The sequence below is a fragment of the Mus caroli genome, unplaced genomic scaffold (assembly GCF_978045245.1).
Source record: "Mus caroli unplaced genomic scaffold, Mus_caroli_1 scaffold_6, whole genome shotgun sequence".
Taxonomy (NCBI): domain Eukaryota; kingdom Metazoa; phylum Chordata; class Mammalia; order Rodentia; family Muridae; genus Mus; species Mus caroli.
The window spans coordinates 53,836,601-53,854,640 of NW_028227261.1; the positions used below are offsets into that span (position 1 = coordinate 53,836,601).

At 41.7% G+C, this 18,040-nt stretch overlaps 1 protein-coding gene across 1 annotated transcript; it reads right to left on the reverse strand.

Annotated features, from left to right (window-relative positions):
• Positions 1–737: 737 nt before the first annotated feature.
• On the reverse strand, positions 738–3,519 carry LOC110292075 (PRAME family member 12-like). Its single transcript, XM_021159197.2, has 3 exons — positions 3,233–3,519; positions 2,216–2,800; positions 738–1,317 (listed from the first exon to the last, which is right to left on the reverse strand). Exons 1-3 carry the CDS (start codon positions 3,517–3,519, stop codon positions 738–740), a joined length of 1,452 nt encoding a protein of 483 aa, XP_021014856.2.
• Positions 3,520–18,040: the final 14,521 nt, after the last annotated feature.

Below are 18,040 nucleotides of genomic sequence, written 5' to 3' on the forward strand. Positions count from 1 at the left end.
GAATTGTACGTTTTGCTTGCATGCACTTATGAGCCTCACATACATAGGAGGTCAGAAGTGATCATAGGATGGAATGGACATGGAATTACACAGAGCTAGATGGATGAGAGCCTACATGTTGGTACCAGGAAAGAATTCTAAGTGGTCTAAGAGTTTAGCACATATTCTATTCTGTTGGGCCACATCTCCTGCCCTAAGGTACCGAATTTTGAGATAGGGTACACACCTGATAGACAAATACTCAGTAGAGTATTAATAGAAAATGAGTTTGCTCTATAGGCTGGTACCATCTGGACAACACAACCTAAAACATGGTGTGTGTGTGTGTGTTTGTAACAGAGCAGTGCTGAGTTGCAGAGGCTGAGCTACGAGGCTGTAGAAAAACTTTTCTTGTGAAGCTGTATCTAGATGCAATGAACCAAAAGATGCAGGAGAGGGAATTCCCTCCATAGAGGACTTCACTGCCAAAGTTACTCTATGTCTTAAAGAACACTGGTAGCCTTTTCTCCATTTTTGCATCTGCAGATCTTTTTTGTGACAGGAGGGACTGGGATGCAGGTCAAGGCTGGATTTGAAATAAATAAATATAACAACAACAATAATAGAATGTTGTCAGCAAAGTAAGACTAGGAATCTCCAGTGGGTCTGAGGCATGACAAACCTGTTATTTTGTCTCTAACTTTCTGTGGCTGAATTGAACTGGAAGGTGGTCAGGTTTCATTTCCCAGCATCCAGAATCAAACTTCTATTTGCTGCCAACAATGGCAAAGGCTAGTCTTCCTGTCATAGATGCAGCGCCTCAAACAATGCGAGCAGGTGTCTGTAGCAAAGGTGATTGTCTTGGGCTGCCTTTTGGCCATAAGTATATCCATGAGCTTAGGACACAGTTGGACAAATTGCTCTACCACAACATTATGCAGGTGATCATAGCACTCTAGAGGGGCAGGGTACTGCTCCTCACACAACTTACTTAGATTGGCCATGCATTTCAGAAGGTCTTTCAGCACAAGATTGGAGAAGTCATTGTCACAGAAATTGACCACGGTGAGCTGTGAGCACTGGCTCAGGGCAGGCAAGAGGACTTTGAGTTGAGAGTCATTCATCTTGCAGTGGTCAAACTTCAGGGTCTGCAGAGTTTCAGATACATTCTTTAGGAGAATTTGGAGACTCTTGAAACCTGACTTGGGAAACTCTACACCAAAGAACTGCAGGTGTTTCAATTGATAGAGGCTCTGACAGTCTGACATGTGCTTGACTTTTGACTTTGAGAGTTGGCAGATATTCATAGACAAGGACTCCAAGGGGCTATTCAGGCATCTAGAAAAAGAACAAGAAATTGGTTCTGGCTCATGGTCCTGGAGGACACTAGTAAGATTGACAATGACACAGAGAAGCTACATATGTAGTGTCAGTCTATGCTTATCTTGAAAGTCCACCTTGGGGATACAGCATGTTGGTATCTATTCTTAACATTGTCTACTGATGTATATTACAATCATATCAGGTTGGCTTATACCATAGATATGCAACTCTCCTTCCTCACTCTGTCAGAGAACTAGAGCTTGCCCCATCATGCCAGGAGAGCATAACTAGAAAGATCTAGCATAGACATGTTCTGGCAACATCTTGGCCTGTGACCTGCAGAGTTTATCCATGTTCCTGCTGTCTCCACTATCTTTATTTATGATTGCAATGTTTCACCATTTACACTGATGACCCCCACCCAGAGTTGCTGATTTCCCATCTACTTAGTCCCAACTTGTGTTCACACAACCCTTTCCTTTAGGGGAAATGAAAGGCTGACTGACTCCAATAGAGGAACAAACTGGTTCCTGGTCTCATCTATGTTTGTAGAGGGCAGGTGTGGAGCCTCCCCTTATCAGGGCCCTCTGCTCTGTCCTGTTTCCTTGTATCACTTTTGCCTGGATCTGAGAGAGAATTTTGCAAAGCACATTTAATTCGTCTGACCCAGACAATGGACATGCTTGCAAGGCAGCTCTCTCAATATCCCCTACCCCAGTTCAGATTCTATTAAAAGAGTGGGGATTGAATCAAGTGAACTCCATTAAGAAGGAAACAATCCACAGTTTGATAGTGTAAGAAGTCCATCATTGTAACATACTCTATGACTGGCATGCCTTAGATCCCCATTAGTGCTTGAAGTAAAGGCAAAGGTTTATTGCCATAGCAGAAACAGGTCCCAATCTTTCCTTACCTGAACAAGTGTTTCATGTGGTCCCTGGGAAAGTAGACACCATTCATGGAGAGATGCTGGAGACACTTGAGTTTGGAGAATTGAGAAAGGAATTTGGCAGCACCTTTTCTTACCTCTGCAAATCTATACACACCACTACCTGACATCAAGTACATTTGACATAGATGGAATCTGAGAAGATTTCTCATCTGGCCAAAGCAAGGGGCAAACCCACTTAGAAAGGATAGGACCTGATTTGTGTATATTTCCAATTCCTCAATATAGGTTGGCTGAAAAATGTTCAAGATCCTTCTAATATTCTCCACTGGGAAGGCAAAAATCTTCATCTTCAGACAGCATAGCCTCACAGACTCTTTTCTCTGCTGGGCCCATTGTAGAAAGCATGTTTGGCATTTGTTCAGTAAAAAGAAGAGGCTCAGTTCAGTGACCACCTTCAAACGCCTCCTCAGTGCATATTTAGGAATGTGCTTTGAAATTTGTTCCTTTCTCCCTTTCTCTGCTGAGTGGACTCCATCGTTTTTTCCAGTCCATACATCCCAGAAATCCTGGTGCACATCTCTCATATCCACGACTTGAAGCTTCCTTCTTCTGTGAGGGAAAAAAAAAGGTGAAGTTTCATAATGTAAAACAGGAACCAACATGGAGTCAGCTTGGATCCCACTTGTCTAATGTCAGCTCCATCATAGCACCTCACACCAGGCAGGCAAGGACACTGCATGAACTGCATCTGGAGACATGCCCCGCTTCCCTCCATTCAGTTGCTCTTGGCTTGTGTCTCTTCCATATCTAGTATCTGTAGGAAAGCCACATAAAAGCTCATCCTACCATGGCTACTTGTACTCTGAGCCATCTTGATCTATGACTGTCTTCTAGATCAGCTTTCAACTTGAATAATAATTCTATAGACCTGCATGTCGATGACATCATTAGCCTCTGTCCTGTTTGACCCCATTCTTCCTGCACTCATGTGTGTCTTACCCTATGATTCCCCTTCTAGCCTCCGTGGGCCTTGCTTACCTGAGACTAACATTCTGTGACAGCAGTATATCTATGCCATCCAGCACAGCTTGCAGCATCTCCACATCAGCGGTTTTAAGCAGTGCCCCCACAGGGAGGCAGGGAAAGGGCCAGGTGACCACCATTTTCTTTATTATCTCTGTGTGTCTGCTATTGAAGGCCTTTATGAAGAGTGGTGGGAAGAGTGTGATGGGCAGGTCCTCCAGATCAGAGAAGTCTATGGAATCCTTCCTCAGCACCCCCTCCAGTGCCAGCTGCAGGAGTGTGGGAGGGTTGTAGGTGCTCATCGTGACAGATATGCAGTCAGAAGTAACCTGGTGAAGCATTTAGCAGACATAATTTCAGGCTAATTTTTAGAAATTTCTATGTCTCACCATCGCAGGAACCGGAAGGCCAGAGCCCATGCTTTGGCAATAATGGAGAACTCAGTCTGCCCAACTATCCAATCTTGTGGTCTCCAAGCCAAAAGTTCACTCATAGCATGGAGATTCTCCTTTAAGCACCCACAGTGGAAAAAGATAACCATTGTCCCACGGGATCCCAACCCTTGCTCCTTATAATCACAAGCTTACTCAGAAGAGTTATTCAGGAGCATACAGTGTGGCCAGAGTCTTGTTAGAGGTAAAAGACACTGAACAACTTTGCAGGCCCGTTAGAAAATATAGTGCTGATGTCACAAACCCAACCAGCCTTGTTATCCTTTCAACAGATTGATCCCTCCTGAGAAGGGCTAAGGAGAACCTTTGAGATGCTTGTCTGTATGTATTACTTAACTCTTTGAAGGCTCGTGTGAGCAAACTAGGCTATATTATATTGATTTGGGGAAATTAGGTAAAATTCATGGACACCTGGCTATACCCTCAGACCACATCTAAAATGCCAAACCTAAGTAAAACGTGTGACTTTCCCCAAAGCATTTGGAATGCCATGCTACTGTATGAAAGCAACTGCTCATGTGAGACTTAAAGGAGAAGCCAAGTGTACATAGGCTAAAGAGAGGGGAGTTTCCCATTAGAAGGTTGGGTCCAGACAAAGAAAGAGATGAGACAATATATTTATCAATACGTCTAATTTTTTGTTTGTACTTTAAAATATGGTATTGCCTGAGAAAGGGGGTTCTGGGGAGTTGGCTCTCCTTATAATCCTGAATGGAAGACATTATGTAGCTGAGGTTTGCTCCCACACACCATACTCTGGCCTGTGATTAGCAGTCTTGGGTTTTTGGTGTTTTCTGTTATTGTTGTTGTTTTTCTAGTATGCTTGCCTGGGCACTATGCATTTAGAACTCTGCATAAATCCCACACAAGCCTATTAGAATACATAATTTAAACTCTTTAGAAGAAGAGCTGGGAGGATTTCAGACCAGTCTAATATACAAAGTATACTTCATGCTAGTTCAGGTTGGGGAAAATCAGGTGAAATTGGATTTTAAATGTCTTCATTGAAGTGATCCTGTATTGGGGTTTGTTTCCACTACACAAGTGCTCTACCATTCTGCAATAATTTCAGGTCATCTATTTCATTTTGTTTAATTTCATGTAGAAGTGAGGTGTCTTCTTGTAGCCAAGGCTTGCCTTGATTTTGCTATGTGTGCACAGTGCATTCATTCTAGTTTTGAGGTGTGGCTACTCTATACATTTTTCCTAGATTTATATATACATACATATATGAGATATAGACATATCTTATACAATGTCTAATCACCTGGATAAGACTGAAGCAACTACATGCCTAAAGCCTTGGTTCCTGGGTCAGATGTGGCTTCAGGGACACAAGCCAATAGCTAGAACTTTGGCCTTGTGTGCCTGAAGGCTTCCCCCAGCACAATTTGTAAGATATAGGTAAGAAGAATCGCCAGTTCATGCAATTGCAAAACCATAATCAGTGAAACATAATTTAAGAGACTTCAGAAGGATTAAATTATAAAGAAGATTCTACCTGAAATTCCAGATTATATCTAGAAAACTGGATGGAACCAGAAGGCTAGAAAGTTCAAGCCAAGCTTGTTCCTAGCTTTAAAACCGCAGAAATTCACATGTAATCCCATTTCTCATTAAAACTGAAGTCTATCATGTCTGAACATTGTAAATTAGAAAGAAGTTTTACCTGGATGGTGGTAAGGCTAGCCCAGCATGCAAGAGCCTCCATATGGAGAGAAAATTCTTACCTGATATCGACAGTGGCTACAAGGCTCCTACTCCCAGCAGGTCCACACAGTGACTCCAAGGTTCAGGACTCTGACATCCTCCTTGGCATGCTCTGACTCTTTTATAGTACCTTCCTCCTTCCCCATCCCCATGTGGCTCCGCCTTCCACATCCTTTTTTCTCATTGGTCCACTGAATCTCCACCCACTTAATCCTCTAAAAGATTCATTTTTCCAATGGTTGATTAATTGAATCAGACCTTCCTTTTTTGAAATCAAAAATACTGATCTGGAAATGCTGGATTTCACTGTTTGCATGATTGAATCTTTGTTTTGTTTTGGTTTGATTTGGTTTGGTTTTTTTCAAAACAGGGTTTCTCTGAATAGCCCTTTCTGTCCTGGAACTCACTTTGTAGACCAGGCTGTCCTGGAACTCAGAAATCCACCTACCTCTGCCTCCCGAGTGCTGGGATTAATGGCGTGCTCCACCATGCTGAGCATTATTGAATCTTCTTGTGTGTGTGTCTACATATAGTTGTTTATGTATGGATATATTATAGTGTGTGTGGTTTTAATGTCTGTGTTTATGTATTTGTTTGTGTGTTCATTACTGTGAGCATGTACTTGAGTGTGTATTGAGTTCTAGGTTAGATACTCAAACCAAAGATTAAATAGTGAAGTTTTGTCCCAGAACAACAAAGGCAACAATTAAAGGCCAAATACAATCCTCAAAAAATTTGACATAATACTACTGGAAGATCCAGCAATACCTCTCCTGGGCATATACCTAGAAGAAGTTCCAACTGGTAATAAGAACACATGTTCCACTATGTTCATAGCAGCCTTATTTATAATAGCCAGAAGCTGGAAAGAACCCAGATGTCCCTCAACAGAAGAATGGATACAGAACATGTGGTACATTTACACAATGGAATACTATTCAGCCATTGAAAACAATGGATTTATGAAATTCTTGGACAAATGGATATATCCTGAGGATATCATCCTTAGTGAGTGTAGTGCTATTCCTGGTTGTCAATGTGACTATATTTGGAATGAACTACAATCCAGAATTGGAAGGCTCACCAGTGACCCTTATCTGGAGGCTTGGAGATCCTTATCTGGATCTTGTTATGGAGATCTTGAGCCATAGTGGCTATGGATTCCAGAAGATTAAATCTCCGAGTTTAAGGAACACAGGTTTAATCTGGGCTACACCTTTCATCTGGGATTAAAGGTGTGGTGGAACACACCTTTAATCTGGGCTACACCTTCTGCTGAAGACAATATAAGGGCATTGGAAGAAGGGAGTCTTGCTCTTGCTCCTTTGCCTGCTTGCTGTGTAAGACTGAGTAACTGCTAGATCCTTTGACTTCCATTCACAGCTGCGACTGAACCATTGTTGGGAATTGGGCTGCCGACTGTAAATCATCAATAAATTCTTTTACTATATAGAGACTATCCATAAGTTCTGTGACTCTAGAGAACCCTGACTACAGTGAGGTAACCCAATCACAAAAGAAGTCACTTGATATGCACTCACTGATAAGTGGATATTAGCCCAGAAACATAGAACACCCAAGATACAATTTGCAAAACACAAGAAAATCAAGAAGAGGGAAAACCAATGGGTGGATACTTCGTTCCTCCTTAGAATAGGGAACAAAATATCCATGAAAGGAATTACAGAGACAAAGTTTAGAGCTAAGACAAAAGAATGGACTATCCAGAGACTACCCCACTCGGGGATCCACTGCATAAGCAGCCACCAAACCCAGACACTATTGCATATGCCAGAAAGATTTTGCTGAAAGGACCCTGTTATAGCTGGCTCATATGAGGCTATGCCTGGAAAATACAGAAGTGGATGCTCAGCCCGGCATGGTGGAGCACGCCTTTAATCCCAGCACTCGGGAGGCAGAGGCAGGTGGATTTCTGAGTTCAAGGCCAGCCTGGTCTACAAAGTGAGTTCCAGGACAGCCAGGGCTATACAGAGAAACCCTGTCTCAAAAAAAAAAAAAAAAAAAAAAAGTGGATGCTCACAGTCATCTATAAGATGGAACACAGGGCCCCCAATGGAGAAGCTAGAGTAAGCACCCAAGGATCTGAAGGAGCCTGCAACCCCTGCAACAATATGAACTAACCAGTACCCTCAGAGCTCATATCTCTAGCTGCATATGTAGCAGAAGATGGCCTAGTTGGCCATCACTGGGAAGAGAGGCCCCTTGGTATTGCAAACTTTATATGTCCCAATACAGGAGAATGCCAGGGCCAAGAAGTGGGAGTGGATGGGTAGGGAAGCAGGGTGGACAAGGGTATAGGGAATTTTCGGGATAGCATTTGAAATGTATATAAAGAAAATATCTAATAAAAATAAATAAATAAATAAATTTTTTAAAAAGCCAAACACAAGACAAATAAACAAACTAAACCCATATGAGTATTTTGCAGATTTGAAAGTGTTGCAATGGGTTGCAGGAGTCTGCAAGCCTTGCTACCCAGAATTTTAGTTGGGATGATGCTTGATAAAGGAATTTAGAACCACCATGAGCAAGATGGGTACTTTGTCACAAGTTTAAATACCGACAGCAAGACATTATGAGATGGAAGTCAGAGAAACAGTAAGGCTTTAATAACACACCCGTGTAATCCCAGCATGTGGTACACATCTTTGAACTCCAGAAGTATAGGCAGGAGGATCTCTGTGAGTTTCAGGCCAGCATGATCTACACAGTGAGAACAACTGTCTTTAGCCATGCATAGAGGTACACCCCTTTAATCACAGCACTGAGAAGGCAAAGGCTGGTCTACAGAGGAAATTCAAGGACAGCCAGAGCTATACAATGTGATGCTATTTCAGGGATGATAGGGGGTGAGGGGTAGGTTGAGCAAAGCTTTATTGAACACCCATGCAATCCCAGCATTTGGTACCTACCTTTGATTTTAGTAGTCCAAAAGCAAAGACAGGCAGATCTCTGTGAGTTTCAGGCCACCTGGACCCACACAGTGAAAACCTGTCAAACAACATGAAATTCCAAACACAAAACAGTAGTACTTTTCTTGAAGAAAACAGTAAAAACCGTAGTTCATCAAATCGACTTTTAGAACCCATTTAACTAGTAACCCTACATGGGCTCAAGAGTTAAAGGCACTGGTTCCAAGCCTGAAGACCCCAGTTTGATTTCTGGATCCCAGGAATTCACACACCTGTAGACCAGCCTGGCCAAGAACTCATAGAAATCTACCTGCCTTTACCTTTTGAATGCTGTGATTAAAGGGGTGTACCTCTATGCATAACTAAAGAGACACACAGCTGGAAGGTTTCCTCTGACCTCCACATATGCACCATGAAAAATAGCCCACCTACCAGTAATTAAAAATCAAATAATGCCAGGAATTTGGTGCATGACTTTAATCTCCGCACTTGTGAGACAGAGGAGGCACATCTCTGTGAAATGGAGGCCAGCCTGTTCTATGAAGTTATTTCCAGGACAGCCAAAGCTACAGAGTAAGACTCTGTCTCAAAACACAAAACAAACAACAAAATAAAATCAAATAATATTTGTGGATCTGTTCTTTTCTTCCAAGTATGTGCCGTGGGGATTAAAGTCACATCCCCATGCTAAGCCACTTTTTGGGCTGTTCAGTTTCTTTTAAGGAAACTCCCTCTCACTCTCTTACCTCTCATTCTCTTACTCTTGCTCCCTTGCTTCCCCTCTCGCCACCTTCCCTTACCCCCTCTCTCCATGTGCTCATGGCCACCCTCTGCTTCTCTACACTCTCCATCTCTCTGCCTTTCTACAATAAATACCTTTAAAAAAAAAAAGAAAGAAAGAAAGAAAAGAAAAAAAACCCTCATTTTTTTGTAAATTTCAAGCATATTGTTCTTATATCATTTCCATCCTCACTCCCCTGATTGCTATTTTATACCTCCCCACTTCCCTCTCAACTTCATGACCTCTTCGATAATAATTACTGTTACACACCCATTTATCAATATATCCTGATGAGTTCCATTAATGTTGCTCACATACACAGGTTTAGGGAAAACCACTTGGGATTGGATAACCTATTAACGGGCTGGTCCCTGGAGATGAGTGGTTCTCCCCATTTTAGCAGTCACTTAATCCTTCTATTCTTCCTTCCTTCCTTCCTTCCTTCCTTCCTTCCTTCCTTCCTTCCTTTCTTTCTTCCTTCCTTCCTTCCTTCCTTCCTTCCTTCCTTCCTTCCTTCCTTCCTTTCTTTCTTTCTTTCTTTCTTTCTTTCTTTCTTTCTTTCTTTCTTTCTTTCTTTTTCGAAACAGGGTTTCTCCTTATAGCCCCGGCTGTCCTGGAACTCATTTTGTAGACCAGGCTGGCCTGGAACTCAAATATCTGCCTGTCTGCCTCCCAAGTGCTGGGATTAAAGGCACGTACCACCACCGCCTGGCCTTTCTTTTTCAGATGTTTGCATTTTAAAACATTTTTTTTTTTTTGGTTTTGTTTGGTTTGGTTTTGTTTTTGTTGTTGTTGTTGGTTTGGTTTGGGTTGGGTTTTTTTGTTTTGTTTTGTTTTGTTTTTTGAGGGGGGGTGGTTATGAGACAGGGTTTCTCTGTGTAGCCCTGGCTGTCCTGGAACTCACTCTGTAGACCAGGCCTGCTTCAAACTCAGAAATCTACCTGCCTCTGCCTCCCGGGTACTGGGATTAAAGGCGTACATTTAGTATATTTAACAAGTATTTATTTTTTTTATTAACATATTCCCTAATATATTAGATCCCAGTGCAAGTTTCTCCCTCAGTCCTTCTTCACCTCCCTCACCTCCTCCATCCCATACACCTCCTCCATCCCATACACCTCCTCCCTCTCCATCCACTCCTCTTCCATTTCCATTTAGAAAACAGCAGACTTTTTAGGAGTATGAAACAAACATGTCACATCAAGTTGCAATAAAATTAAGCACCTTGCTTCATATTAAGGTTGCTCAAGGCAACCAGGAGGAGCACAAGGGTCCAAGAAAAGACAACAACGTCAGAACACAACTCCCATTCCTTGTGTTAAGAGTCCCAGAAAACACAAAGCTACACAACTGTAACATGAATATGAAAGATCCTGACAGAATGTAAAAGGACAAAGAAGCCCTGAAATTGGCAAGATAGACGTCAGTGTTAGCAGAACTAGCTTCACTGATTTAGGAAAATAGAGGTGCACAATGCTCAGACCACTCCTTGAACCTGTGTGTCTGCCAATGTTTTGACCATTCCTTGACCCATGTGTGTGCCCACTGATGAAGCCAATTGCCAGGTGTTTGTGATATTGGTTGCTGAGAAAAAGTCAGAAAATCTCCCCAGCAACCACAGCCTGGCCAATCCTGAGTTGCTACATCTGCACCAGACTCTTTCCTTGTACCCCTCCCATACCCATTTCTTGAGAATAGACATTGTTTAGATCTGGAAATCCCCTACTCCCCCCCCACCACTTCTCCTTTCTCCCCTGAGGGCCTATAAAAACTGGGACCTCTTTCCTCTCGAGGTGGACTCCTCTACCCCTTCGTGGGATATAAGTCATGCCCAGAGCTCTGGCTTTCCCCAAATAAAGCCTCATGTGGTTTGCAACAAGCTCGGTCTATCATGAGTTCTTGGGTGTCTGCTATTGTCCTGAGGCTTGAGCGAGGGGCTCCTTTCAGAGTCTTTCAAATATAGCAACTAGGTTAGATGCATACAGGCTCACTAATTGTTGGTTCAATCTTAGTGGGCCACTTTGGTTCATGATTGTTGATTCTGTGGGTTTTTTTGAGGTGACCTTGACCCCTCTCACTCATACAATCTTTCTTTTTCCCTCTTGAGCTTGATTTTCCCAATTTAAGCTTTGTTCTGCATCTGTAGTTACTGGATGGAGCCTCTCTGATGACACCAATCTATATATTTAGCAGTATATCATAAGGCATCTTTTTGTTGTGGACAGACATCCCTGGGGCTTATTATATTTGATGTTAATTCCATTCTCCTGTGAGTGGTTGTGAACTGGGAATGAGTCATCACTCAGGTGATTTCCTGTAAACCTGCTTCTCACCTTAATTTGTAAAATAAAGGAGAGCTGATGATTGGGCAGATAAAAGGGAAGGTGGAGCAGAAGGTGAGGGAGAAAATGGAAGAGGGAGAGGATGCAGAGGAGGAGGAAGATGAAGAAGAAAAGCAGAGCAAAAACACATGGCCTGGAGAAACCGCAAGTTCTAAGGGGTTTCATAGATGTAGAAGATGGTAGTGTAGCAGTAGATCTAGGAGCACAGCATGTATTCATATTATATTAACTGAGTCATGTTTTCATTGCTGGGGAATGTTTGGGTTGGAGAGTTACCGCAACAAAATGGCACCCAACGTATTGATTTGAATTCAACTAACCTGAGATAAAGATTCACTGACCCCCAACCCCTGAATGGGGCTTGGGTAGTGACCTAGGCTGTAGCAGTATGGATTTAAAGCTGACTAGATTTAAGGGGCCCACAGAGAACATCAGAGAGGCATCTATACCTGAGAGCCTTTCTGTGTTTGCTTCCCTGTATCTTTCCCCCCCTACCCTGCCTCCCCTATCTCCAAAGAGGGACACAGACAAATGGGATCTTTTTACACTCAGCTTCTCCCTGTGAATAAATAATTGGGAGACAAAGGTACAAAGGACTCCAGACCAGGTAATTCATTTCTATAAAGAGAGAACAGGATACTCATATTCTGTCTAACATGGGCTCCATGGGAATTTGGGGTTTAAATCCTGGTTTGACAAGCTGCCTTTTTTTGTTTGTTTTGTTTTGGTTTTTGGTTTTTTGAGACAGGGTTTCTCTGTATAGCCCTGGCTGTCCTGGAACTCACTTTGTAGACCAGGCTGGCCTTGAACTCAGAAATCCACCTGCCTCTGCTGGGATGAAAGGCATGTGCACCACGCCTGGCTTGACAAGCTGCCTCTTATAAGTAGGTGTAGTACCTAAAGATGGGAAATTTCACCTGCGGTTCAAAACCAGATAGGGAATATTAGTCACTGACTCCAAGTAGAGAGAGCAGTGATAATCGCCTGGTATTAATTAATAGAAGTCTGTGGCTCCAGATAGAGAGCATAACAGAAAGATATTATAATGGGGATTAATTAAATAAATGTCTTTGGCTCAAGGTAGAGAGCACCCTAATAAGTCTTACATGATACTCATATTCTGTCTAACATGGGCTTCACGGGAATTTTGGGTTTAAATCCTGACATGACAAATTAGAAAGGCCTAAATAGGCTAAAATGTGTGTGGTTTTATTGTTCCTCTGGGACAGAGGGCAAGCTACAGGTTTTTCTTGTTAGCAGCTGAAGGCTATGCTGATTTGGAGGAAATGTTTTGTCTTTTGTGTTTTTGGAAAAGAGTGATTAAGATATTTACAACTTCCAGAGTTATGGATCAGATTTGAAGGGGGAGACCCCCTGAGAACTAGATTACAGAGAACAAAACAAAAAGTTTATCTTGATGATGCTAAAATTTTGTTTTGAGATTTATATATTACAGAATATACAGCCTTGGTGAATTTCATCATCAGACTTGCTGAACTGACATGCCTGAAGTCCTAATGTCTTGGTTTTTCATCTGGATCCAGTCAGGACACAGATATCAGAGACTAATACAATGATTGGTGTGGCCTTCTTAAGGCCAACTAACTCTCCCATTTCCTTACCCTTCCCCCTCCCTTTAAAATATCTCAACGCCCATATTCAGCTTGAAGAAGTTATGAAGAGTCGTTGTCCTAGTTCCCTAGATTTTGGGACTGGGGGTGGTTATTATAGGTTATCTTTGATTCTAAAAATTTTGAAGTATAAGGCTTGAACCAAGTCCTTCTATTGCTGTTATTATAAACAGATCTGAGATGTTTAAGCCTGTGAGTTAAGGGACAAATAGGAAATTCATAGTTGTGTGTTTATTATTAGGTGTTCTCGGTTATTTTAATTAGAAATGGCTGAGTAGTTAACAGAGATTACTTTACATAGGTAGTTGGTTTTCAAAAATGGCAAAAGTCCACAGAATGTGATGTTTAATGTTATCTATTTATTCACTTGTTGTTGAGACTAGTCTGCTCCTGACAGCTTTCCCTGTCTTAGATTCAAAGAAGAAACTGAGCATCTTTGAGTTACTCCAGTTGTGGCAAAACAGCTACTAGGCAAGAATTGCCTCATTCATCTACAGACATAATACTGTCCAAAGAAAGGACACAATTACAGGTTAGGACAGCTTGATTCTGCCTAGAGAGAGAGTAGGCTAGTCCTTAATATTCCTGTTTCTCTAAGTCTGTCAGAGGACCCTGGCCAGTAAGCTGAAGACCGATGCTCCAATATGCTGAAGTAAGGGACTGTCCAGGTGATCAGTGGTCTCTATGGATTGGCTAAATTTTGGAAGCTATTTTAGGCTTTCTATATATTTTCAGTTAATATCAGTTGTTCTTGGATTTCTGATGGGGTTGAAATATTACATAGTCTCCTAGCCAACCCAGGCGTTTTACTCTGAGAGGAACAGTTTTGAGAGGATGGTTTTCAGATGGCATTCAATCTAAAACCAAGACATAGCCAGATGTAGAATTATAAGTCTTTAAGTAAGGATAGTTGACAGAGGTTCTATTTAATTAACAAAGACGATGGACTAGGTATTAGGTCTCTTGTACTTTATAAATTACAAAACACTAGTGTCTTAGGGTTTAACTGCTGTGAACAGACACCATGACCAAGGCAAGTCTTATAAAAACAACATTTAATTGGGGCTGGCTTACAGATTCAGAGGTTCAGTCTATTATCATCAAGGTGGGAGCATGGCAGTATCCAGGAAGGTTAAGATGTAGAACTCGTAGGCAGAGTGAGAGTTCTACGTCTTCATCCAAAGGCTGCAAGTAGAAGACTGACTCTCAAGCAACTAGGGTGAGGGCCTTAAGCCCACCCCCACAGTAACACACCTACTCCAACCAGGTCATGCCTATTCCAACAAAGCCACACCTCCAAATGGTGTCACTCCCTGGTCCAAGAATATATAAACCATGACAAATAGTTATGTTCAATTATATCGGAGATAAAATAGTCTTTTAATTGTACAGAAAGGGGGAAATGTTGTGGATAGGCCTGGGGCTAATTATATTTGATAATTCCATTTTCCTGTGAGTGGTTATGAACAAGGAATGAGTCAGCACTCATAGATGTGAAAAATGGTAGTGTAGTGGTAGATCTGCCCAATCTAGGTGCACAGCATGTATTCATATTAACTGAGTCATGTTTTCATATCCTGAGGAATGTTTGGGTTGGAGAGTTACCACAACATCTTTTCACTTCTTTTTTTTTTTTTTTTTTAAAGCTAGTTGTGTTTGATTTTATCCTAGGTTTCTGGGCCATGTGGTGTAAGACCCTAAGGCCTTATTATTGAGTGCGTGACCTCCAAAAACACAACTTGATGATAGATTGCTGCAATGGCAAGAGGTTTATTGTTCCAATGCCATGGGGTTGCAGAGCATTGCAGGGAGAGTCAACCCTGAATTCAAAAAGCACAGCTCTTTTATGTTCTTTTTACGGTGGGTTATTATGATTGGTCAGCAAAGCAGCAGTAAATTTTGAACCTATGGGACAGCTATTAACGTAACCAGGAATTCTAGCAAGGTCAGGGTGATTTATGGTCTTTCTCAGGATTTAGTGCAAGGCAGGGCAGGGGAACTTTTCTGGGAACTGCTGCTTTGATATGGTTATTTTTCTGAGAACAGCTCATTTTGTTTTAGCAGCTATAGACTTAGTCATTTTGACCACTGAAAGTCCCTTCAGAAAGGAAGGGGCTGGATGGCCTTGATGGAAAGTCCCTTCAGAGGGGGAAGGGCTGGGTGGTCTTGAACTTATTTTGGATTCTATACTGGCCTCTTGTTTCTGGTCCTCCAGGGTGTATCACAGGTGGACTTCTTTTGTGCCATGTGTCTCAAACTGGACCAGAAATTGCTTAGCCACATCTATAATTTCTGGGTCACCTTTACCCAAACACATCATGAAAGTCCAATGAATCAAAGGCCTCAGCATAAAAACAGATAAGCTGAATCTGACAGAAGAGAAAATGGGGACTAGTCTTGAACTCATTGGCACAGGGGACAAATTCCTGAACAGAGCACCAATAGTACAGGCACTAAGGCTGACAATTAGTAAATGGGGCCTCATGAAACTGAAAAGCTTCTGTAAGGCAAAAGACAGCATCAATAGGACAAAACAGCACCCTAAAGCATGGGAAAGCATTTTTGTCAACTCTACATCTGACAGAGGGTTAATTTCTAAAATATATAAAGAACTTAAGAAGCCAGATATCAACAAACCAAATACCCTGAAGTCCTTTATCCCTGGCTGTGTCCATGTGAGACTTTCCTTATCCACTCTGAGATGTCAACTGATGCTGTCTTTGTGCACATCCTGTTTAGGTGACCCTGTTGTTACAGTTGGTTGTAGCTTTTTGTCATATATGGAAAACACTGCCTCATATTGGAAATTGTGGTCCTCTGCGTCTTACAATGTTTCTGCCACCTCTTCTCATATGTTCCCTGATCGTTAGGTATAGCAGTTGGATTCTAGATGTATTAATTTGGGATGGGCACCCAATAGTTAGATCTCCTCTCCATTTTTATCAATGTGTGCCAGGAGCCATGTAGGAGAAGCTGAAAACCAGCAGGTAATCTTCCTGAGATGGTTCCACCACCAACTGTAAGGGCACAATGGGTTTGTTTGCCCTTCTAGGCAAGGCCAAAGGGATTACATTGAGAAAAGATTCCTGATACTAATATGCTTTCACTGTTATAAAATCACTGTTATATATATCACAAGTATTGACCTACCCCTTTTAGCAGATTTCCGCAGAACAACAGAGATGTACTGTCTTAATAAAACTTATTAAAACTGCAATGAGAACTCTGCCAGTATTCAAGTGTCCTCAGTTCATTGTTTCTGGGATAGAAAGCAGGTATTTACAACTTGGAACACATTCCAAGAGGTTGAAAAACAATCAATGGTCATAGTCAGGAAACTAATGATTTATTGTAGGTACAAGGACAGAAAATAAAATATTGACTGTATTTATCTACACAAAACTTCAATAATAACTTAGTTATAGGTTGTATCTCTCCATAAACCTGTAAAGACAGATAATGTCTTGTCTTATTGGATACATTTGTAAACATTCTCTGTAAACTTCTTTTTTTTTTTTTTTTTTTTTTTTTTGGTTTTTCGAGACAGGGTTTCTCTGTGTAGCCTTGGCTGTCCTGGAACTCACTTTGTAGACCAGGCTGGCCTCGAACTCAAAAATCCGCCTGCCTCTGCCTCCCGAGTGCTGGGATTAAAGGCGTGCGCCACCACGCCCGGCTCTCTGTAAACTTCTTATTCAATTTATTACTTGAATTTATTGCTGAACTTTTAGGAAACTTTTGTTTTAAAATGGGAAGGAGGGGAAGTATGCTTGGAAAAACCATGTGATCTATTCTCCTAGATAAGGCACAAAAGACTAGGAATGATAACAAAACATTGGAGCAAGAGGAAAGAGCAATATTAGAAGGAGGACAACACAATAGTCTATAACTTAAAAATTAAAAGGGAATTTAGAAACTAAGAGAAATACACAGAATGCAGAGAGAAAGAGAAGAAGCAGCTGCAGAGAGAGCAGAAAGAAAAGGTGGGCGTCTCCTTACCGGGTCTTTCTTACTAAGGAAGACAAAGCTTGCTTTCTTTTTTTGTTTGTTTCTTGTTTTTCAAGACAGGGTTTCTCTGTATAGCTCTGGCTGTCCTGGAACTCACTTTGTAGACCAGGCTGGCCTCAAACTCAAAAATCCGCCTGCCTCTGCCTCCCAAGTGCTGGGATTAAAGGCGTGTGCCACCACGCCCGGCTTCAAAGTTTTCTCCTCCTCCTCCTCCTCCTCCTCCTCCTCCTTTTTTGATTTTGGAATAATTTAATACTTTGTCCTCAAGATACAACTGTATTCTAAGACCACTAATTTAAAGGAACGGATCCTTACAAGACCAAAATAACCCATATAGCACGAAGTTGGTTTAGCCTTTCTTCTTTAAACAAATGTGCACCACAGTGTTTCAGTAGTGAGGCTGACGCCATGGATATGAGAGCTGTGATTTGCAGAGACCAACCACATCTAGAACCGGGAAGGCCAATCAGACGGAGGGTTGGGTGTCATTCTATGTAAACCATCAGGTAACATCACAACATGCTGGGTGCAGCCTCACAACTGTCCATTAGGTTTCCCTTTTCAAGGCTTTCTTCTTCTTTTTTTTAATATATATTTATTTATTTATTTATTATATGTAAGTACACTGTAACTGTCCTCAGACACTCCAGAAGAAAGCATCAGATTTCGTTACTGATGGCTGTGAGCCATCATGTGGTTGCTGGGATTTGAACTCAGGACCTTTGGAAGAGCAGTCGGCGCTCTTAACCGCTGAGCCAGCCCTCAATGCTTTCTTCTTAATAGACTTGGATTTAATTGATTGAGCCACAAGAGCATAGATTCTTCTTTTGTTCTCATTGCAATAAAGATTGGAGATAATTTTTCATCCAGAATGAGTTCTTTCTGCACTGGCACTTGGTTGTTTGTTCAATGTGTCAATATGTCAGTATAGGTCAGTGTAACTATATAATTATGGGATAATTATGTAGC